The sequence below is a fragment of the Peromyscus californicus genome, unplaced genomic scaffold (genome assembly GCF_007827085.1).
Source record: "Peromyscus californicus insignis strain IS unplaced genomic scaffold, ASM782708v3 Scaffold_21__1_contigs__length_65335640, whole genome shotgun sequence".
In the NCBI taxonomy this organism is placed as follows: Eukaryota; Metazoa; Chordata; class Mammalia; order Rodentia; family Cricetidae; genus Peromyscus; species Peromyscus californicus.
In genome coordinates, this window is record NW_026294514.1 from 7431083 (window position 1) to 7455253 (window position 24171).

The 24171-nt window shown below is 38.7% G+C and overlaps 1 protein-coding gene across 3 annotated transcripts in view; it reads left to right on the top strand.

Annotated features, from left to right (window-relative positions):
• Slc39a10 (solute carrier family 39 member 10) overlaps positions 1 to 24171 on the top strand; it is a 125922-nt gene that overhangs the window by 87307 nt on the left and 14444 nt on the right. For 2 of the 3 annotated variants that reach the window (XM_052749443.1, XM_052749442.1), the window contains 4 exons: positions 6167 to 7191; positions 9438 to 9645; positions 20664 to 20833; positions 21834 to 22022. In XM_052749443.1, the coding sequence (XP_052605403.1) occupies positions 6178 to 7191; positions 9438 to 9645; positions 20664 to 20833; positions 21834 to 22022 (1581 nt within the window). In that variant the 5' untranslated portion in view covers positions 6167 to 6177. Of the gene's footprint in view, positions 1 to 3222; positions 4156 to 6166; positions 7192 to 9437; positions 9646 to 20663; positions 20834 to 21833; positions 22023 to 24171 lie in introns of those variants that run through there. The other variant, XM_052749444.1, reaches the window with a different exon arrangement.

Below are 24171 nucleotides of genomic sequence, written 5' to 3' on the forward strand. Positions count from 1 at the left end.
TATCAGAAGGTTTGTAATAAGAGCAATTAGTATATAAGGTGCTGTGCACTATTATCTTACTTGAAAAACTAAAATGTCTGTAATTTGACATTATATATTAAAAAATTCAATCTAATTAAAGAATTTTGTAAGCCTTTATGGAAGAACGTCCCGTCAAAGCTCTCAAATTTTCTTTTTATGTAAATTGACAAAAATCATCTTTATTGTGTACAACACTGTTTTGATTCATGTATGCATTGTAAACTGCCTAAGTCAGGCCAGTTAACCGACATTTACTGAGGTAAGTGTTCTTTACAGTAAGAGCAGCTGAGAAGCGGAAGCACGGAAGCACGTAATGTATCTGTGCGGGGGGGGTCTGCCTAATCTCCCAGAGCCTGCCCTGGCAGTGTGGTGCTGTGCTGCGGCCCTGCTCCATTTCATGGCAGGACCTGGGTAGCTTTTCTCTTAGGGACAACCATGTGTTCTGTGCATGTAAAACGTGGTTAAAACCCGGTGACATTCAAGTGCTTTCTGTAGTTTTAACATTTAATCGGCATCAGTCTCTTGGTCTTGAACATGGCCTGTAAGACCACTGGGGAAAGTTGACTGGAAGGTGATGTGGAATCGGAGCTGTTTTTACCACTGCTGAATTTTAAACTATTTCAGGATAAAAAAAAAAAAATTATTTAAACATTCATCTGTGCAAACGGTTTCCATTTTTTTCTTTTTTCTGACTCAAAGTTGAAGTCTATATTCTTTGAACAGGCGTTAAAAATTAAATGTTAGTTGAATGAGAACACACTTGCAGGTAAGCATTCATGACTGGGTATACAATTCACATGTTTCAGGAAGTGAAAGTACTCATGTGGCCAGCACTCAGGTAGAGATAACTTACTAACGCTCCGGAGTTAGCTCATGATGCAGCCGAAGTTGGCCACAGCTGCACTGCATGGTCCAGATGTTAAAGCTAAGTACAGTCATTTCATCCAAAGCAAACTGTTGGGTTTAGAAAGACTGATTTCGGAATGATGAAATTGCCCTGTTGTAAGTTCACCTCTCAGTTAGGAATGGTGTGGTGACAGGACACTTAAACTTCGGCGGGGGTGCCGCATGACACATCAGCAGGGAGACATGAGCACGGCTTTCTGATGACATCTGACAGTTTATGTCTTCCCCAGTTCATCCTGCCGTTTCTTGTGCGGTGGGATTGCATACTGGTGTCTGCAGAGCATAGGTAAAGTCTTGCCCAGATAAAAGCTATCCTCGATTATAAAATTAATACTCTCAACACATAAAACCTGAAGAATTCTAAAACAGACATAGTGGAATATTTTGTTTAAGGCACAGCCATGTCCTCCGAAGGCCAGTATTTAGGATGGAGTAATATATGAGTTTGTCTGACATTTCCTAAGTTCCTTTTCCCACCCCACAGATAATCCTGTGGGAGTTAAAGGATTCTCAACCTCCCTGGAATGCTTAGGAAGTTCCATAAATTATAGGTGCACCAGGATTCCCAGCCTCCATGTTAACTGAGGCCCGTGGCTGCTTGCAGGTTGGATATAAGGAAAGTTGATGAGGGCAGCGTCTACTTCCCTGCTGCCGAGGGTGAACTCCTGAACCTGTGTTTTCCTTTTTTCTCTTCCCACTGTCTGAGCTCAGATCCATCCATGGCAGGTTAATATGTTTCTGAATAACCAGAGCAAGAGGAAGGAACTCTCTGATTCCTGAGCCTTTTGAGAAGGGGTCTCTTCAGAGCTTCTTAGCCAGCTCAAATGAATGCTTCTAACACATCTGCTAAAGTAGTACTGAAATTGCCAACGTTATCATTTAATTTAAAAAGCTCCCAAGTTGAAGATTACTCCTGTGTCACTTACATTCTTCAATACCCATTATTCTCCCCTGAATGTAGTAATTAAAAGCCTGGAGATTAGAATCTTTGCAACATATTGAGTCCTTTACACAAATGAGTAGTGATACATGTCAACATAAACCTCATGTCTACTATTTCTAGGTTTTCTGTTTCATAGCATAATTTATTAGATCTTTTCTGATCTGCATTACTGGTTCCTGGTTATTGAGCAGTGAGCTAATGGGCATTGAAGAAACCTTGTGACATTTGTGTATCAGATGAATGGGTAACTGAGACATGAGCTTATTCTAGCATCTCTGAGGAAACCTGAGGTCCCTGCACAAGTGTTGAGGCAGAGACAGAGATGAGTGTTAGAAGCATTCATTTGAGCTGGCTAAGAAGCTCTGAAGAGACCCCTTCTCAAAAGGCTCAGGAATCAGATGAGTCTTACTTTGCTTCCTGATTGGCTGGAGTCCTCCATGGCCTTTCATTTTCATTAGTGTACAGGTAAAATGGATACGCTCTCTCTAGGCCAAACAGTTGGTGTCTGCATTGTGTTTTTGAACATTTCAGTGCTTATAAAATAGAGACAAATGCCCTCACAGTTACTAATAAAAGTAGTTAGTGTCTGCACTGGGCTTTACAGGGTACTGACTGTTTCCTCAGACTTCTCCGATTTGACCATTAAAATGTCTAGCTGGGGGGAAAAAGCCTATGTGAAAAAAATAGGATTTTTTAAATTTCAATTCATTTTTTATTTTTTTAGTTTGGACAGCCAGGCCAGGGAGCTTGTGGCTTTGATTAGCATGCCCCCTACCACATACACCTCTGCTGCTCTTCCTGTTGTATTTGAGAAGCCAGCATCTTCTGCCAGGACATGGCCCCTCCTTTTCATGGGAGATTTCACTTGGATTCTAAAACATGTGACATTCCCTTTAAGCCGTGGTGGGTTGCTGTCTTACAGATGGAGGTAGTCGGACACCCAGAGCTGTCAGCCTCCTGTCAGTCCTTGTGCGACTGTCCTACACCGTCTGTGTGACACAGTCCTCGGTCTCGTGGTTTAATCAGCAGCGATTTATTATTGTCCTGCATCCCGAAGGCTAAACAAGTCTGAAACCAGGTGACCACAGACACAGACTCTGAAAACGTTAAGGGGAAGCCTTAACTACTGCATTTCCTTTTCCTGCCTTCGCGGGGTTTCCAGCTTCTTGGTGGTCTGTAGCTTCTAGCCACATCACTATTTTAATATTTTTCAATGGTGACTCTACTAATGAGACTAGATAAGAAATTGAAATGTTTGGATTAAAAATCAAAACTCTGTAACTTTGCAATTAAATAAAATTTGTAGATTGTAAAATTTCTTAGCCCATGTCACATGTAATTCAACTTAATATATTCAGATAATTGTAACCTTCAGTTGACTATAGTATCTAGCTGGGGTACTTGACAATTTATTGGTATAAATTATTAGACCTCAAACTTTCACTAGTTTATATCAGACTCAGTAGGAAAGCTAGATTAAAACATTGTTTGACCATAACCCAAGACTCTGACGTAGCAGGTCTGAGTAGGGTGTAATAACTCTGCAACTAGGGTACCCTAACTCTAAGACGATCTTGATGCTACTGATGCCGCTCCCACAATCACCCGGCTCCTTAACCACCGCGCAGGTGTGTGGTGTCAGGAAAACAGGGAACACTTGCATCCCGTTACCCTGTTAACATATGTTAACTGTCTGTCAGATTGCTTCAGCTCCTTTTCTCTCATCCTTTTTTCTGAAAGAAAGAAAGTATGATGAAGTGGTTGAATACGAGTCCTCACCGCTAATTCTCCTCTTCCCTTCCACAGAAGAGAACTGCTCCAAAGCGTAATCTTCCCTACCGGGTCTGGCTACATGTGTTAGTCCTAAAAAGGAAAGGTTTTTTGTTTTGTGTTGTGTTTTGTTGGGTTTTAAATCACCTGTAAACGACATAGTATATATCTTTCTGCTCCCATCTGCTCATGGTAATCATCTTCTCCAGTCCATGAGTTGCTTTTTAAATAATAATAGTTTTATTAACTCTGAGAATTTCATACAATGCATTTTGATCATATTCATCCCCTTCCCAAGTTCCTCTCAGATCCATTCCTACCACCATATTTATGACTTGCTTCTTTGTTTTTTTGTTTTTCTTTTTCTTTTTCAGAGATACCTTTTGAACGGAAATCCTTAATTGTAATTGAAGTAAATGACACTGGTTTCCCTTTTTCAGTGTTTTCTGCCTCCTGTCTTGAAGTTCTTAGTTTCTCAAGTAACTTTTGGAGATCTGCACTTTGTAGTTACAGTGGTCAGTAGTCACATGTAACTGTTGGGCACTTGAAATAATGGCTAGTCTGAGTTAAGTTGTGCTATACATCATATAGATGTAAAATACGTGCATCAGTTCCAATACATAATATTAAACAGGATGTAAAGTACCCAGTTAACAAATTTCAGATGTGAATTAGCTAGAATGTAATAGGAAATTAGTTTCACGTGTTTATTCTAGAAAAGTTCAAAATAACAGAACTGCTCACACTATATTTTTAGACTCTAGAAGTGTGCTGTTGGGTAGAACTTACCATCGTGATGATTGTGTTCTGTGTCTGCCCTGTCCAAGACCATGGCCCTCAGCTGCATGTGGAGGGATAACATTTTAAATGTGGCTCTGATAACTGAGAAGCTGATTTTTAAATTCCAATTTAATTCACTAAATTTGAGTACCCACATTCGGCTGTTGGCTACTGTATTGACTAACGTCAAGAATTTGTTGTTGTTGTTGTTGTTCCTTTGGCATACACCTTTTTCTTCATTTTTACATTTTTAATCTCTGTGTTTCTTTTTCTGTGTGTGTGTGTGTGTGTGTGTGTACACAAATGCCACGACATGCCTCTGGAGGACAGAGGATAAACTTTCAAGAATGTGGGTTCCGGGTATCTATCTAGGGTTGTTGGCCTTGGCAGCAAGCACATTTATCCACCGAGCCATCTAGTTGACCCTCCTTTGGTCTAGTTTTGCACCAAATACCACACTGTCTCTAGGAACTAAGAGCATACATATTCCTGTTTGTTTTCTCCCTCAATCTTGTGATGGCCATTCTTGACCCGTCTGTTTTCACATGAATATGAAATACAGCTCATTGCTTTTCACAAAATAACTTCCAGGTTTTTGATTGAGATTGTATTGGATAAATACTTTGTCTATTCATAAACATGGTATAGGCATCTATTTACTTAAGTCTTCAATTTTGTTAATAACGTGTGACCCTTTTCTGTGTAAAGGCCTTAGACATCACTTGTTAAATGTATTTCTAGCTATTTGTTTGCTGTTAGTAAAGGTATTAGTTACTAGTTAGATGCTCTAGTTTTTGTGCTATATAGAAATACGTTTGGCCAGGCGGTGGTGGCGAATGCCTATAGTCCCAGCACTCGCAGGAGGCAGAGGCAGCCGGATCTCTGAATTCCAGGCCAGCCTGGTCTACAGAGCGAGTTTCAGGACAGCCAAGGCTGCACAGAGAAACCCTGTCTCAAGAAACAGAAACAAAAACAAACAAACAAACAAAAAATACATTAGATTTTAAGTTATTCTTATATCAAGCAATTGTAGAAAATTACTTACTCTCTGATTTTTATTGTATCCAATTCTAAGCATTTGTAAGTAATGAGAATTTTTTCCTAATTTTTAAAAATTTTAATGAATTTTAAAAGATTTATTATGTGTGCCTGTCTCTGTGGGGATATTTATGTTTGTGTTCAGTTTCTCATGGAGGCCAGAAGAAGCCATTAGATTTCTCTGGAGCTGAAGTTTTATCTGGTTGTGAGCTGCCTGGTACCATAGCTGGGAACTGACCTGGGTCCTAGGCAAAAGCAGTATATGTCGGTGTATGTACAGATAGATGTACTCTAGCTGTTAAGCCGTCTTTCTAGCCGCCCATTTCAGTTATCACGTCTTTCTATATCGCTGCCCTAACCAGGACCTCAGTTTACAAGAACCAGCAAACTTTACTTTACTTTTATTTTTAAAGGACCAGATTGAAAGTAAGTCAACAATAAAAATGTATATAGAGTCTTTGGTGTTTTCAAAGTAGTCAAAACTGTCCTCTGTCTTGAAAAGTTTGTATGAATTAAGAAGGGCTGTTCACTAACACAATTCAATAAAAGGGGCTGTTTTTCATAGAGGATATTGAAGCAAAGAGTGACCATAGTTATGAAGGAAGTGGGATGAAATAGAACTGTCTAATGGTTGGCAAATGTACAGGAATGTTGTTGTCTTGATTGCACCTGGGTGTGAACTAACCCTGTCTTTTGACGTCCCTTTAGGAGAAATAGAAATGAAGGTGCATATACACACGAAATTCTGCCTCATTTGTTTGCTGACATTCATTTTCCATCACTGCAACCACTGCCATGAAGACCATGACCATGGCCCTGAGGAGCTCCACAGACACCATCGTGGGATGACAGAGTCGGAGTCAAGCAAATTTTCAGTGCAGGATGCTGAAAATGAAAAAAAGTACTATATTGAGAAACTTTTTGACCGTTACGGTGAAAATGGAAGGTTATCATTTTTTGGTCTGGAGAAACTTTTAACAAACTTGGGCCTTGGAGAGATCAAAGTCGTTGAGATTAATCATGAGGACCTTGGCCATGATCATGTTTCTCACTTAGACATTCTGGCAGTTCAAGAGGGAAAGCATTTTCATTCACACAACCACCAGCATTTCCACAATCACTTAAATCCAGAAAACCATACCACTACCAGTATAACATCAAAAAGAAACCACAAATGTGATCCAGAAAAAGAGGCAGCTGAAGTACCCATCAAATCTGATGATAAACACCTGCATGACCACAATCATCGTTTACATCATCGCCATCGTCTACATCATCACCTAGATCATAACACGACTCGGCGTGTCCATAATGATTCTATCACTCACAGTGAGCATGGGGAGCCTGGTCACGGGCCTTTGACAGAGACCAATAAAACACAAGAACAATCTGAAGTTAAGTCGTTGAAGGTCAGGAGGAAGGAAAAAGGGAAGAGAAAGAAAGAAAACTCTGAGGTTAACACACCAGGCTTCCTCCCCAACCATGATCACAGTGAACAATATGAGCATAATCGGGTTCACAAACTTGACCGTGTACATAGCCCAGGTCATCCCCATGTACATCTTCCAGAGCACGATGGTCATGATCTTGGTCATGGACACCAAGATCTTGATCCTAATAATGAAGGTGAACTTCGACACACTAGAAAGCGAGAGGCACCGCATGTTAAAAAAAGTGCAATTTATTCCACTCCCAGCCACAAAGACCATAATGAAGACGACCGCCAACATGAAGTAGGTATAAAATACACAGTGGTGTCTGGTGGTTAGTTGGTAGTTGTGGACAGTTTAGGTTAGGATAAGGAGTTACATATGTATACTTGTGGAGCATCAGATAACAGTACTAAGCATTAAGGAATCAAAATCAGCGTTGGAAATTTTTAATCACAGTTTTATTTATTCTCAAATTTGGATACCTCAAGTCTAAATATTTAAGTGTTGTTTGAAAATATATTCTTTAGTTCATTTTACTAAGTTGTTTCATGAATTCTGACTCTCTAGTAACAGTTGTCACTGTTAGTACTATGACTGCTTTTTAAATATTTGAAAATTAAAACATGTTTGTTCTTGTTCAACCTGAGTTTTCCGGAAATAGGTAGAACAGTTTGTCTTGCATCATTATTAATTTATTGAAATATACTAATGATTGCCAGTGTTTAGCTTCTGAGTTTCTGTGCATGCATTGGGCTACTTCTCTCTTTTTCTTTATGATAGGGCCTATAGTGATACCAGTCTTTACTGAGGCACTTCACAGACCCCTGTGAATCTAAAAATACATAATGGAAAATCCCAGTACTACTGGAATGGTCTCGTTTTTCTCCTAAATCTTCAGGCTTTGGGAGGCTTTTTGCTTTTGATTGTTTCCTCCTTGTTTTTTTTTTTTTTTTTTTTTTTTAAATTTTCCATGACTGTTAGTCTTTCTTTTTTTTTTTTAAATTTATTTATTTATTATATATACAGTACACTTATCCCTGCAGGCCAGAAGAGGGCACCAGATCTCATTACAGATGGTTGTGAGCCACCATGTGGTTGCTGGGAATTGAACTCAGGACCTTTGGAAGAGCAAGCAGTGCTCTTAACCTCTGAGCCATCTCTCCAGCCCTCCTTGTTTTTTTTTAAAGTGTACTTCTTTTTTTGTTATATGTATACCAATACTACTTTTTATTCTGATTTCTATCAATCCCATTAAAATTTAGAAAAGTTTGTTGACTTTATATGTTTATATAAATAGTAAGCAGCACCATCAGATGAGGGGAGTTGGCCTGTTTTGTTGCTGTCACTACTTTTGAGATTAATGTGCATCTGAGTAGTTTGATGGTAGTTCTTTCCTGGCTACATCAGCAGACACTTGTTTCTAGCAGTTATAAACAGCAGTTTTTACAATAAAATATATTAAAATTTTAGCGAGATTTTAAAGTGTACATTTATTATTATGGATAAGGCCTCAGTGCCTACCCTAGGTGATAACATGTTGTATTCTCATATTTACTGTGTGTATCAGACCCAAGAGGTCTCCATGCTGTTGTGCTCACAGATCTGATGCCCTGACACCCTGGTATTTTGAAAATGTTTTGGGCATTGAGTAGGCTAGTACCTCACAGTTACTAAGACCTGAGAGCAGGTTTTGATTTTGTGTGTCGTGGTTATTTTGAGCTATTAAAAGATGAAGTACTTAGGCAGTAGGTCAGTAAAGAAGTATGCAACCAGACTGGGTGGACAGAAGAGGAAAAGGGAGGGTCCAGTTCCTTACCTTAATATAAGACATTAATTTTTACTTTATGATGGATCCAGACTTGTGTAATTGCATTCTGCTTTGTTTTTAACATGTCAGTGGATAAATCTTTTTTTTTTCTTTGTACTGAGATTAAACCTAAGACCTTGCAGTGAGGGACATCCCCAGTCACTGCCCTTTTTCATCTTTCTTTCCCTCTAGTGCACATCAGCACATTAGACTAGACTGGTGGTTGTCTGTCTGGTGTGTGCGTGCGTGCGTGCGTGTGTGCGCGCACACCTGTGCACGTGTGCATTTTAATGGATTGCTGTTACGATTTTGCTGTTGTGATGATCAAACCCATTGAGCTAAAGTGTGCCCCAGCATTCAGTATAACATTCTCCTAGAATGCCTTTGGCAGGAAAAAATGCCTGTGTTGATGGAGTTTTGAGTCACTGATACTGCAGTGTGGTAAGGAAGAGCCCTTCTGATCCTATACGACTCTTTGGGGACATGGCTGAGTAATTATCTTTCAAGTGTTGGACTAGAAAAATGACTAGGATCTCTAGAAAGTCTTGAGTAACCTAGTAGAATATATCCCTATTTTAAATCTTTACATAAATTCCTATGGAAAGGATGATTCTTAGGGATCTGTATCACAATTATTTTCAAGTGATATTTAGAATGTCTTAATTGTACAATAGTTTATTTTCTGCATAATAGTCTTAAAACCTGCTTATATTCAATTTGTTTATCCGTTTCCTTGCAGTGTTTGAACGTCACTCAGTTGTTAAAACACTATGGTCTTGGTGCCAACTCTCCCATCTCACCTGATCTGTTTACGTACCTTTGCCCTGCGTTGCTGTATCAGATCGACAGCAGACTTTGTATTGAGCATTTTGACAAACTTTTAGTTGAAGATTTAAATAAGGATAAAACTCTGGTTCCTGAAGATAAGGCAAATATAGGGGCATCAGGTAAGAGACTTTTCTTTCTTCCTTGAGATAGTACTTACACTGTCACTTAAATTATAGGTTAGTTAAAAAGAAACACCAAATTGTTGGTTTCATTTTAGTGTCAGATTTAATGCTCTAATCAGATTTAGATACGCATCTAAAATATTGGGGGAGTGAAGAGGCTGATTATGTTTTTATTTTTATTCTTCTGGCCTGGCCATATAGAGGAGTATTCTTTTTGACAAGCACCTATACATCATGGGACCTCTAAAGTTATTTTATGTTACAATTATTTAATCTTTTGCAGGAGTAGGGCTTCGTGAACGCAAAGGTGATTGGATTTTAAAGAAGTAAAATGGGATGCTAGAAGCTAAACAATGGCAATGTCTCTGACATGCCACATAGTTGGGATATCAACTTCCTCCTGCTTACTTCCTCCAGGTTCCGAAGGGGTGAAACCAATACTGTGTGCAGACCACTCCTAGGCTGGTTGGTTGGTTGTTTTCCCATCATATCCGGGTGGCCGGATATCTCCCCTGTGATGGTCAGACTTCCCTCCTAGCATTGAAAACTCTGCTATCGGACAGTTTGTAACTCTCAAGGATCTGGAATCCACCATCATTCTTTTGATAGAATCTAGAACTTATTTCCCTCTAACAATCTTCTTTCCCCCTTTTCTCTTGTATAATCAGGAGTCTAATTGTAGACATTTTCTAACTCCAGGCACTCTATTATAACCTTTGCTTACATTCGTCTTGTTTGTTTGATTGTTAAATAGCTTCATTACCTTCTTGCCTATGTTCTTACCCCTTGCAAGGCATTTCTGGCACTTAATCTCAATTTATTTTCTAAAATGTAAGTGAGATCCTCTGGCATAGAAGTTGTTTGTTTTCAACATTACATTAATAATTTAGTTTATTTACTTTGTAAACATTTATTGCAGACAATCTTCTAAACTCAATTCATTTACTCCTCCCAACAGTCTTAGAAGGCAACATGTCAGGTAGTTGTGCTAGGGTTCAACCTGCATAATTAAGACATTTTGGTATTTATATGCCAAATGTTTTATATGCTTTTTATTTCCTGCTAAATTTCAGCAATAATTCTGAGAGAGAAATTTTGTGATTGATTCTTTAGTTTTAATTTTTCATGTGTGGTTTTGTTTTCTTTTTAGGTAGAATCCAAGGCAGAGAGAAGTTAAGTAACTTGCCCACGATTTGCAGACTTAATTAGTGACAGCCCACAAATGGTGAGGGTTGTCTGATAGAAATTGTGGGCAGCTCATCCCTGTACCTTTGCCTTCTGGATTTAGCTGAAGCCTGCATTCCCTCCATGATGTTTGCCATACCCTTACACTAGTTAATACTTTGTATTACATCCCCGGTACATTTCCTTTTTTCTCGTGCACACTGTCCCGTGCCTGATGGTGTCAAGGGTAGAGTCCCCTGCTTTGCTGATCCGTAGGCTGGCTGTACCTCCCACTTACTCCCTACTCTTGCATCCCAGTCTCTCACATTTCTCTTTTCTCAACTTAATAAGCTTAGCACACAACTGATGATGTCACTTTTCTTCCTTTCTTCTCTGCCTTCTGTGTCTCTTCAGAGTTTCAGCTCAGACATTAGACATTTTGTGCTAATTTACCATTCAGCAGCAGCTTACCCAAGTTCCCTGTTGACACATCTACATGTGTCCCTAATAGCAGAGATTTGGGAGGATCTTGTTTTTTTTTCCAAGACAGGGTTTCTCTGTGTAGCCCTGGCTGTCCTGGAACTCACTTTGTAGACCAGGGTGGCCTCGAACTCACAGAGACCCACCTGCCTCTGCCTCGTGTGCTGGCATTAAGGGTGTGCAATTTAGGTAAATGTTTTTGTTTGGCCTCAGTTACTTAAAGGTAGTGACTAGAAGTCTCCTCTCTATACATAGTAAATAGAGCTTTGGATAAGAAACAAGCATTCATGTTGATTTAACGAATAAATGGTTTAATATTAGTCTGGAAGTTCTCTGTTGTATTCCAGGAAGATATTTATTGAAAATTAACATTGAAGTTAATTAATTTGTCCTCTTTCTTGACTTCATGCATATTGTTCTTTGTAGATGAGAGACCATCTCTCTTACTGCCACAAAAAGGGAATTCGAGATTAAGCTTAATTAGAAATAAAATATACTTTTTCTTATAGGGAGAAATGGAACCTAACAAGGTTGTTTCATTTGAAGTTAAAACCAGTAGTGTTTTCATTTTGAAGGATTCTAAAAAAAAATTCCAGTTCTTTGTTTTCATGCCAGTGGTGAATCAGGACTTTTACTTAGTGTTGTCTATAATGTAATATTGCCATAATCCATTATTGAAAGAAAGCTGTTGACAGGTATGCAACTAGTAATTCTAGAAGTTCGCAGCTTATTTAATTCAAAAGCCTTAGAGGAAATTGTGCTTGTTTTGAAAACAAATATGTTAAAACTAGTGAATATTGATTAGTTGTTTGCAGGTGGTTTTTAGCATTGTCAGAAATGCAGCTTGAATTAATTATGTTCTGATAGATGTTAATAATTGTTAGAGAGAATGCCCTGCTAGTAATTATTTTTAATGACTGCTACACCATTAAGAAAGGTTAACTTGTTTTATATATATATCTCCCATAGTGACTCAACTACTACCTCATTAACTTTGTTCAAAGACTGCTGTAAACCAAATACCCTGAATAGTCTGCATGGTAGAAATCATTTGTTTCACAAGATTGGCTCATTTAGTCATAGAGTTGACCCTCGCTTAATTACCAAGGGGGGTCGTGAAGAGGCTGCTAAGCATTTTCTGCCAATTAAAATGCTGAAGCAGTGTAGAAAACTGCCATCTTGCACATGCTTTGCACCAAGTTAATTAGAAAGTTTCCACAGATGAGCGCTTCTTTTTAAAAGAATGCATTTTCTCTCCTGGTAATGAGAAAAGGAGTTGGTGAATAACTAAGCTTGAAGACCTTTAACGTTTCAAGCAACCTAATTTGCGGAAGAAGTGAAGCTTGCTTCAGACACTTAGCTCTTTTTATTACATATGGTATCTTGGGTACAAATAAAGAAAACATTAGCTAGTTGTATTTAATAGTTTGCATATTGCTTGCTAGGTATCAGTTTTCTAAAGGATACCTTTCCAGCTGTGTTTTACATCAAATAAATTGTGATTAGAAAAGCACAACTATTTGGTTAGAAATTGGAAAAAAAAATCCATTGCTTTTTTCCCTGGTGTATTTAAAAAATTAGGAGCTTATGTAAGCTAAAAATCAGTGAACAACCTTGAAAGGTATTTCTAAATACAGAATATTCAAAACAGCTTCACACTTCTGGGTCAAAGAATTGTTATTTTTTATGAAAAAGATTAGTAACTTGCTAGGAAAATGGATACGCAAAGTTCTAGTAGTAGAGAACTGAGATGTTCTGAAAAGTTTAAACAATTAAAAGAGGACGTTCATCCTGTGCACATGGACAGGAGTGGTCACGCTGCTTCTGAGTGAAATAGTTGTCGTGGGATAGTTGTTACCTGTGGGAGATGTCTGGATGGTTCTGAGTCTTTATGTATTTTTTAATGTTTGTGGGAATTTTGCCTGCATATATTTCTGTGCACCATGTCTATACCTTGTGCCCTCAGAGGCCAGAAGAGGGCATCAGATCCCCTGGAACTGCAGTTACAGATGGATGTGAATCACCATGTTGGTGGTGGAAATTGAACCCAAGTCCTCTGCAAGAGCAGCAAGTGCTTTTAACCACTGAGCCATCTGTCCAGCTCCACGACTTACTTTATTATTTCTTAGTACTGGCACAAATAGGTGATAATTCATGGTAGATAAATTATTAACCTTACTGCCTGTGTCTGGTGACCTCAAAGAAAGTATGAGTGCTTTGAGATAATTTTATGCAATACAATGTTGTCTTCATCTTTATCACAATTAGCTCAAATTTAGAACTGTCATTTAGATTAACTGTTACCATTTCTTCTTACTTTCAGGCAAAATTATCGTCAATTTGTCTTGCTTTTCTTTTTTTGTGAAGCCTCCTTTAGTAAGAAAAACACAAGTGATACATAAAACTTAGTCAAGCATTCTCTGAAAGTACCACAATTTTACGAGGGAAACAGAGTCAGGCCTGCTTAGGTGTCTTGTTACCATCCCACCTGTCACCAGTTATTACCAGCCCTGCCTATCCCCTGGCTTCTTGTGCTCCTGAGGCAAGTCCCTAGACCCCATGACATTCTAAAATTGCTAATTTTATGTTAGATGTTTTACCACATGTTTTAAAAGTTAAACCAATAAAATGGGAAAACGTTTTCTTCCATTTTTGTGTTAGAGTAAAATATAACAACAGTTTGATTTAGTTATTATTAAGTGTACAGTTCACTGGTATTAAATAGACTCCTAACAGTACAGCTCTAGCTATCTCTATAACTCTTCACCTTGCAAAACTGAAACTCTCTTCTCATTAAGCAGTAGTTTCCCATTCGTCTCAACTTCCAGCCTCTAAAACTATTGTCTGTATTTCACTAAATTCTGTGACCCAGTAGTAAAGCCAGACAGAGCACAAATTAGAGCCCAGTGTTCTTATAAACACCCATGTGCAAATTCTCAGCAATGGGTCAGAGACTGATGAGAAATCTGCTGATCTTCCTACTGAGGAGCCCTTGCGTATGATGGATGAGTTGTTTCCCTTGTGACTTTTCAAGTTCCGCCTTGTTTTTTCAGGAGTTTGAGTATAGTGGGACTTGGTGTGGATCTCTTCAGGTCTATCTTAAAGTTGAACTTGCTTCTTTCTTCGGGTTTTCTATTCGTGCCTTCTGTCTGTTTGTGACATTCTAGTCATGCTTCTTCTTCACGTGCTTGTGGGAGCCCGTTCTCGGGTTCCTCGTGGCTTTACCCAGCAGGTCCGCATAGAGGATGATTAGGACCACAGGCCTGAGTGCAGGTGTCTGGGATGGTCTGCACTTGGCTGTGCTGGGGGAGGAGGTCTTTTGCTCCACCCCTTGGCGTCTCTATAAAAACCCTGGGGCAGAGACAGTCGGGCCCCTTGGAAAAGGTTCCAGGCCCTCTCGAGGCTATCCCTTATTTTCTGTTTATCTCCACAAGATTCTCCGCAATAAATCCTTCTATCTAATATTTCCTACTGCTCACACTCAAGAAAACTCTGGGGAGCTGTGGGGTTGGTGGGTAAATACCCCACATGTGCTCATGCTGTTTCTTCCTCTTTCCAGAACTCCGTGTCCATGTCAGTCATGGTGACAGCAGCCCAGCGGCACCTTGGCGCTGTGCTTGCTTTATTCCTGTTTTTTTTTTTTTTTTTTTTTTTTGTATTTTATTTAGGTTTTCTGGCTCTTTTGTTTATAAATTGTTTTCTTGATTGCCTACACATAAAACCTGCAGAGTTTGCTGCTGTTTGTTTGAAGCATCCTTAAGATAGCTGTTTTAAAGAAGACGTGCTGTCACGTTTTTCTTCCCTAGGGCGGTTTCTGTCGATTTGTATGTGTCTCCTACTATCCCTTTGCACCTTACTTTTCTGTTTACTTGTATGTTCTGAATTCTTACACATTCGATGATGTGACCATGTGACGCTAGCGATGTGGTAACTCTGGAAGTCAGATTATTCTCCTTCTCCAGGGTTGCTCCTTTTCATTGTTTTGTTCTGAATTTGCTATGTGGTGGCTCTGCACCCCACATCAACTTTTGGGTTTTTTCAGACCCTTTCTGAACTGTGTTCCTCCATGCGCATGCTAGGACACTCTCTGATTTCCATAATACATTTATTGTGAATGTCTTTGTGTTTAATGTTGGTCTTCTAAACAGAGAAGAAGAAAGATGTAGTAAATAAAACCGCGTCGGCCCCTTAGTCCCCAAGGAACCGCTGCACAATGAGGAAGGGCAGCAGTGGCCATGTGACTTTTTGTGAACTCTGATCACAGTCAGTGGTTACCAGTTCTAGGAGTGGGCATCATTTTGCCCCCCTCCTGTATGCTTTGTGTGTATTATTTCGGTGGTATAACATGTCAGCCTTCTGTGAAGCCAGGGGTGGTGGATAAGTGGCTACCACAGTTAAGAGTTGACATTGATCAACTCAACCACATTGTGCCATCCAGTCTTCCCTTTGAAATTATATGCATTCTGAAGACAGTAGAGCTTCAACGTATTAGGTCAGACAGATTTTTGCCAGTGTCATGGGGGACAGATTCTTTGTGCTTCCTGCTGCACAGTCTTCCCAGAATGCCTCTTTAACGTGTTTTAACTGTATAATTCATTTTCACTACTCATTTTTGCATTATATATCAACCACTATCTATTATTTAAAACCTTTATCACCCTAAATAGAAACCTTCTAATCATTAAGCATTATATTAACTCCATATTTTCACCTCTTCCAGCCCATAAGATCAAGTTTACTTTCTTTATGCAAATTTTAACTATTCTAAATACTTCATATAAATAGAATTAGGCAATATTTGTTTTCTTCTCTGGCTGGCATATTTTACTTACTATATTTTTAGTCATCATTCATTTGAATTGAACGGTGTTCCATTAAGTGCATCTATTATCTGGTGATAATCATTTGGGCACTGACCAGTTGTCAGCAGCATGACATAGATGCATAAGCCCGTGAGTCTGCCTCCATCTCATTCCTGGTTTGTATAGCTTGTCTGTGTTTAGTCTTTTGAGGAACTGCCAAACAGTTCTTACACTGGTTACCCTGCTTGCTTATCTTCCATTAGTGTTCAGAAATTCTAATTTCTCCATGCCCTTGCCAGCAAGTGTTTTTATTTCCACCTCTGCCAATCAAAGACAAGACTTACATGAAAGAGTTAAGCTATGATGTTGTCCCAGGTTATTTGTCTCATCAGTGAGTTAGCTGATGCTTTTACTCTTTAGTTTTAAAAGACTTTGTTAGGTAGATATGGTGGTGCACGCCTTTCGTCTCAGCTCTCTTGAGGCAGAGTCAGGAAGATCTCTGAGAGTTGGAGGCCAGCTTGGTCTATATAAAGAGTTCCAGGCCCACTAAGTCTACATAGTGAAACTCTGTTTCAAAACCAAACAAAAGTAGTCTTTTGAAGATACCCTTTAAAATGTTTTATATAGAAGCATACTATATATTTTCTTAATTTAAGAAATAGAAAACTTTTTTAAAGGCACATTTTAAAGTCACATATAGATTATTTAGTTTTATTTATCCTAACATTTTTGCTTTTAGCTTTTCAGTTGGTGATCATTGACCAAATAATTGATAAATGTTTGCCATATAAACAAGAAACCTCCAGAACCTTTCAATCATTTTTAATGTGCATTTATCTGAATTTTGTATTAACATGTAAGCCATTTGAAGGAAGAGATTTCAACATGATCCTTTTCTTTGATCAGCTTGAGGTGTGGCATTGTCTCTCGTCTGAGTACATGTCATGCCCTCTGAGTGAGGATGGTACCTTTAGATTGGGAAGTCATGACCCTGGATTGAATTGTGGAAGACTTTTTCCTTTGTGAGATTGTAAGAGTTTCTGAGTTTCAGCTATCAGCTATCACATCTGCTGAAGATTTTCTAATCATAACTGAGCTTTCCTCTTTCCTCTCCTCTTAGACCACAGAGTTTCTTTCTGGAGGGAAGAGACATAAGTACCATAGTGTAGTTGGAGTTTTCTTTGGGCCACCAGCCAGCTCCCAAATAAAGACACAGAAACTCATTATTAATCATGAATGCTCGGCCTTAGTTTAGGCTCAGTCCACTTTTGACTTAATTTAACCTGTTTCTATTCATCTACATTTTGCCTTGGGCTTTCTACCTTTCATTCTGTGTGTCCTACTTTGCTTCTTCCTGTAAGTCTGGCTGGCTGGCCCCTGGCATTTCCCTGGCATCTCTTTTTCTTTCTTTTCCAGCCTAAATTCCTCTTCTTACTCTCCTTGCTCGGAAGTCCCACTTACCCTCCTCCCTCGATAATGGCAGTTCAGCTTTTTATTAGACCAGTCAGGTGCCTTAGGCAGGCAAGGTAAAACAACAACACACCTTTACATAGTTAAACAAATGCAGTACATCTTTACATAGTTAAACAAATATTCCGCAACACCATAGCTATTACACATGAGCTCACACAACTCCCTAGGTGCGTGTGGTTAGTTTTGTGTGTGTTACTCTGCTAGTGACTGATTTTCATTTATAGTGCATTTAGTGCACCTATTAGCATATTGGAAATTTGATGTTTGTTGAGTTAGATTTTGTTAATTTGACTACATTACTCTTGGATAGCAGACCAAGACTATTTGAAATTGTCATTGTAGACCATTACTATTGTGTGAATTCATAGAATGTTTCCTAGACTTTTTTTTCTCATCCAAGATACTACTAGCCAGAAGTTAGCATGAGGGTTTTAGATGCATTGCCTAAGACAGTGTTGTTCCTTTTGAGTAGCTTATTGTTTAAGTAGTCGATTTTCTCTCAGCGCCTTAACAAGCGGATTTTTCTTTTTACTCATACTAGATTCAAACTCAAGACTTGGAAATGCTTAGTTCTCCACCATTACACTTTACCTCAACTCTGTGAACAGATTGTTAAAATATGCTGATTAATATTAATATTAATGTTGTTTTACTATGTCTTGGAATTTCAAGAAGTAATAAGTTTATGTTTTAAGTATGCTTCCAGTGTTGATATTTTATTAATTTTTTTACATTATGTTATGTGAGTGGTTAATTATCTCAGATGTATAGTACATCAAATAAATGGCATTGTCTGTAGATTAAAATATAGATATTTACTTCTATTACAAATGTCTTCATACTCCAAAAGTGAACACATAGAATGTATTGTGTAGAATGTAACCTGAGAAAAAAATACATGGATAACAAGTGTACCCAACTAGATATTTTGCAAACAATGGACTTTAATTTAGCATCTTTACCTTATGTTTGAATTTTCCTAGACACTGTGGCATAGAAATAAAATACTGTTATTGGATAGTTTGGGTAATTAATGATGAGATGTTTTGTTGTTGTTCAAAGTAAATCTGATTAATATACATTTCTGATCATGAGGAAGTTACCATTATCAAGGTTGTTTAGTTGGTATATATTGTGTACTTTGGGTTATCATGTATTGATAGTATCGACCTTCATATTTACATTAGTAAGTCTATACAGTTAAAATAATTTTACTAGCTTAGGGACTGGTTTAGAATATTGGTTTTCCCAGTTAGTTTACTGCTTCGTCCTTTAAATCCCAGTCACTGTTTGAGATAAGCTGCTTCTAGACTGGAGCATTGCCAGTGAAGGATGGTGTGTATTTGGAAAGGAATCAGCAGAACTGCAGAAGACATTTTGTCTCCATGATGTTTTTGTTACTAACATTGCTTTGTCCCATTTAGTCAAAAGCACAGTTTCTCTTTAATCTTTCCCCATCCTGTGAATATAATTAGAGCTAGGGAGAGCTTTGGTGGTTTTAACAAAGCTTTGCTGGCTTAGCTACTTTGTTCGTTTACTAACTTCAGAACCTTGGGTGTAAAATTTATTGAGGTCCTTTGGGGCTAGAGAGATGTGTCAATGGTTAAGAGTACTTGCTGCTCTTGCAGAGGACCTAGGTTCAGTTCCTAGTACCCACATAGTGGTTTACAACCATCTATAAACAGTTTCGGGGGATCTGACATCCTCTTCTGGCCTCCTCCAGCACTGAATACATAACACATGGAGAGAAAATACTCATACACATAAAATCAGTGTAAATATTGAGGCCCGTTCTTTGAGCCATTGACACTCTTGGGCTCTTTCACAGATTTCATTGTTATCACCAGTGAACAGAGGTATTTTGTTATCATTATTCAGTCAGTTTTTGACCTTGGGCTTTCTTCCTGAAACAGGGTTTTTAATTTGAGTAGTATATTTAGATGGACGTAGTAACATCAAATGGAAGAGTCTCCTTTTAATCCTTTGGTTTAGGCATTCATGTTGTTCCTGCAACGTTTCCCTGACCTAAGATTTTTTGAAAACAATGAAGTTTCTGTTCCTTTGTTGTCTCAAAATGTTCACAAGGATTGGAAATTTGAGTCTAAGTCTAAATCCCCTGTAGGATTACTTATATGTGTGGGTCTTTGGTCTTCTTAGTTTCCCATTCTTGGCTGATGGTGGTTGTCTGTTAAGAGAGTAAGCCATACAGTTTCCCATTAGTGATGGACGACCTATTGTATTAATTCTGTTAGCTAATTTAGCTAATGAGGGTTCACTGTCGTTTTGATTGTGACAACTGACTCCCGTCATGAAATGCTGACTACCATGCGTTACAGACAACACAAAACAGTTATTTTGGTAAAACTGAGCATTAATGCTGTCTTAGCATCATTTCCACACTCATCTACGTGCTCTTACAGTACAGGGCCTCGAGTGTGCTCACAAGTGCCACTGCCACTGACAATGGTGTGGCCCTTTTTTATTTGGCTTTTATAGGGTCTTGCCAAATTGCCAAGTCTAAATTTGAACTTGGAGTCCTCCTACCTCAGCCTCTTGAGTAGCTGAGATTACAAGAATGTGCCACCACACCTAGCTGAGATTCATTGCATATAACAATAAAGCTATAGTTTATGATACTGTTTTGTTATGCATATGAATATACTTCCATTTGGAGCTGATTTAGTAGGTTTCTTAAACATATTGTTAGCAAAACTTTCAATTGTCATACAGTAGGTAAATCACTTGATACAGGAAAGTTTTATAACTATATTGTTAAATAACTTTATTATTTATGCTGTGCTTTTAAACAGTGAGAAAATTTTATTACTGTTTAAATATTGGTGGACTTAGTCATTTGAAGTCACTATTCTAGTGTAGACCATGGTGGGTACTATATGTATGAACTGAGTCGAGTTTTTAAATGTTCATGATGTCTGTATATCATGTTTTTGTTTCGTTTTGAAGCACAGTGATATCATAAAGTTTCTTATATGTGGTCTAGGTAGGATGATGTGTCTCCTTGACTCGCTTATCTCCTGATGTTCTTTATAATGTTTCTCCTGTGCCATTGGACTAACGCTGACTATTTCCCCGCAGCGTGGATCTGTGGCATCATCTCTATTACTGTCATTAGCCTGCTTTCCTTGCTGGGCGTGATTTTGGTTCCCATCATCAACCAAGGATGCTTCAAGTTCCTCCTCACCTTCCTTGTCGCACTGGCTGTGGGGACAATGAGTGGGGATGCCCTTCTTCATCTGCTGCCCCATGTAAGGAATCCTTTTACTCCGCTAAAAGTTACACAGGAACATGCTAGTGTTGAGAGGGCTCTGGCTTTATTTGTGGAGTTGTATGTTCTTATGGGTTGAAGCTTGTTTTTCTCATTTTCACAGTTTTAATTGCAGTATTTTTAAATAAATCGAACCATTAGGTTTTAAATGGGACCAGGAGTGCTAGATCATCTGATCTTTGTAATATATTAAGAACACCATTAGAAGTGTGTGTAGTATGTTGTCTTGATTGTGCATCTAGCCGGAGGGTACAGTGGTGAACACTCAGACTCAGTTGCTGATTTATTTTACTTTTACTAAATATTTGTGGTTTAAGTGATGATACTAATTTCTGTTTACAAAGGACTCATTACTTTTTGTTATTTCTTCTGGCTTCATTCATTCATTAGTGTTTTTCTAACCCTTGGAAGGCATTTATTTATCATGAAATATAATAATTTCCAGGCAATAAGCCAAGGAAATTAACTGGAAGACAACTTTATGTGCTACAATATCATGAAGCACGTTGAGATCTAAAAGCTGCTCATATGTCACCTATGGGCCCTGACACTTCGATCTCTTAAAAGTTGACACTAGAGGAAGTTGATCGGCAAGAGGGATGGGAGCGGTTGGTTGTCATGGTTCCTAAATTAGGGTTGTGTGGGAGATGAAGCTCTGGGTTCTGTAGCTTAGTAGAGGTGACTGCAGCTACGGATACAGTGAGGATAGGTGTGGAGACTGTGTGTGTGTGAAAGGACTCCAGATGTTCTTTTCACCATAAAGAAACGATAAATGTTTGAGGGAATTTAATATAACTTGAACATTGTATAATACATGCATGTATGAAAATAGTCAAGGAACTCAATAAATCTGGAGAGTTTTATGTACCAGTAAAAAGTTTAAAAATTTAAAATTTAGAAGATGGTCTTTCTATGTCTGTAAGATGTTATGGTCAAAATGTGAAGTAATTTCAGTTATTTTCTTCACTCTTGTCTAATAGTCTCAGGGTGGACATGACCACAGTCATCAGCATACACATGGACATGGTCATTCACACGGACATGAATCTAAGAAGTTTTTGGAAGAATATGATGCTGTGTTGAAAGGACTTGTTGCACTAGGAGGCATTTACTTACTGTTCATTATTGAACACTGCATTCGAATGTTTAAGCACTACAAGCAGCAAAGAGTAAGTGTTTCCATACGCGCTTTATTAGGTACAGTTCTAAACGAAGAGCATCTCTTTCTGAACACAGTTTTCTTAGTATGGTGCTGGCGTGTATGTCGTCTCTACCGTGTTGTCCTTCCTCTGACCCTTGTCCCTTTGTCATTACATTCACTTTGAAATTTATAATCAAGGTACAGCAGTGTCTGAGATAGCGTGTGTTTCATCATCCCTAATGATTTAAGTAGAACAGGGAAAGCTGCTGATCAGTTTAATTATGAGAATGTATATGGAAACAGGTCTCATCAATCTTCTCTTTCATTTTTAAGTGACTTTCACTGTATTATCTCACAGTGAAGTTTTTTGTACAACACCTTCACAGAAAAACTTGGCTAGTAGTAGAAAAACCAGAGGGAAGGGAGGGGTCAGGATAATAGGACCCCCTTGGGTGACAGCAGATAGAAATGATGGAAGCTGTAATTCTTTTTAACACTGAACCCCCCTGGGAGAAGATGCTCCACAACCTTGATTGTCCTTCAGCTGTCTGTGTTTGATGTCACACATACGAAAGTGTCTGTCAGAAAGTTGCTAATTTAAAGCTCCTACCCTTGGCTGTGCTTTAAGCCTGGCCACTCTGGTTCACATTAGCCTGACAGTATATCACAATACATGTGAGTGATACGTTTGAGGTAATGACACATAGTTAAGTAAAAGTTGCCACAAATGGACAAGAGTTACAAATTTCTTCTATCTTGTTAATTCCAAATGTAATCTTTTCTTTCCAGTACTCTGGATATTTATAATTTTGTTTGTGTGTGTGTGTATGCACACACACATTTTTGTATGTATTCCTCTGAGACAAAATAGACTTGGAAGAGATCTCCGATCCGAGGTCAAGGGAGTGACTCTCGTTCACACAGACATGAGTTGTGTGACTGTCTTTGATCTTCATGATCTTCAGTTACCATCTAAAGTACATGTTGTTTCTTATCTCTGTTTTCATATCACATTTCAGATCATGTACTTTAGTTTGTATTGCTTGTCTTCAGAGGAGGACTTAGATGAGAATCTCAGAAAAATATCTGTGGAATTTGGTATTGTTATGGTAAAAGACGCTGGGAAGGATGACCTTAAGAGAAAAATGAAATGGGTCTATTATGTGTTAATGAAATGGATCTAATTATATATTACGTTTGAAAGGTACAGTAATGATTTCAGCAGACGAGGGGACAGTAAAGTGGTGACGAGAATGCCAGAGCAGGGTTGGTTGGAGGAAAACAAGTTGTTTATGAAACAAAACACTGCGGGGTGATTTAGAAAACAGGTAACGGGCTTGGACCAGGGTCACAGAGCAGAGAAGGCAAGCAGGAGACGGAGGCGGTGATGGGAAGGGTTTGAGTGACATCAGATTTAGAGAGTCGGTGAGACCTGATAAGGGTCAGATGAGACATCTCCAGGTGTTGAACACGCCATCACATAAAGACCATATGATCGTCTCAGTAGATGCAGGAAAGGAATTTGGGGAAAACCAGTATTCTTTCATGATTCAACAAAACTAAACAGTTTGCTTTTTTGGGAAAGCTGTGAATGTGTGTCCTTTCTGATTCAGAACAACAATGTGATGCTAGAAACCTTCGTTTTGGTGGTCAGTGAAGAGAAAGTAGTAACGGAAGGCCCACATGAAGGATAGAGGGATTCACATCATTCCTGTTTGCAGAAGATATGGTTCTATTCACAGGAAAACCTCAAAATTCTACCAAAAGAAAAGCGGAACCAATAAATGCTGCATTCAGGAAAGTTTCAGGCTTCAGCTGACAAAAATATGACATGAGCCTCCTGAGAAAGGAGCTACAGGTTGAAGCGGGTAAATAGGGAAGACCTCCCTTCAGAGTTAATACTGTTAACTTGGACTTAAAGCAGTCCAAACTGCAGATTCAATGCAGTGCTCATTGAAAGAGCACAGTGGTTAATGGCAGTCCTCATAAAACTAGAGAAAACATTTCTAAAATTCATGTTGGGGCAAAGACCCCCAGAGCCAAAGCGGTTGGAAACAGCAGAACAAAGTCAGAAGGCAGAAGGCTCCCAGTTAGGACTTAAGGAGAGGCTGCAGAGTAACGTGACCAAGCCTCTAGTAACAGTGCTAGAACTCCTCAAGCAAAAGGTTGAAGCTAGA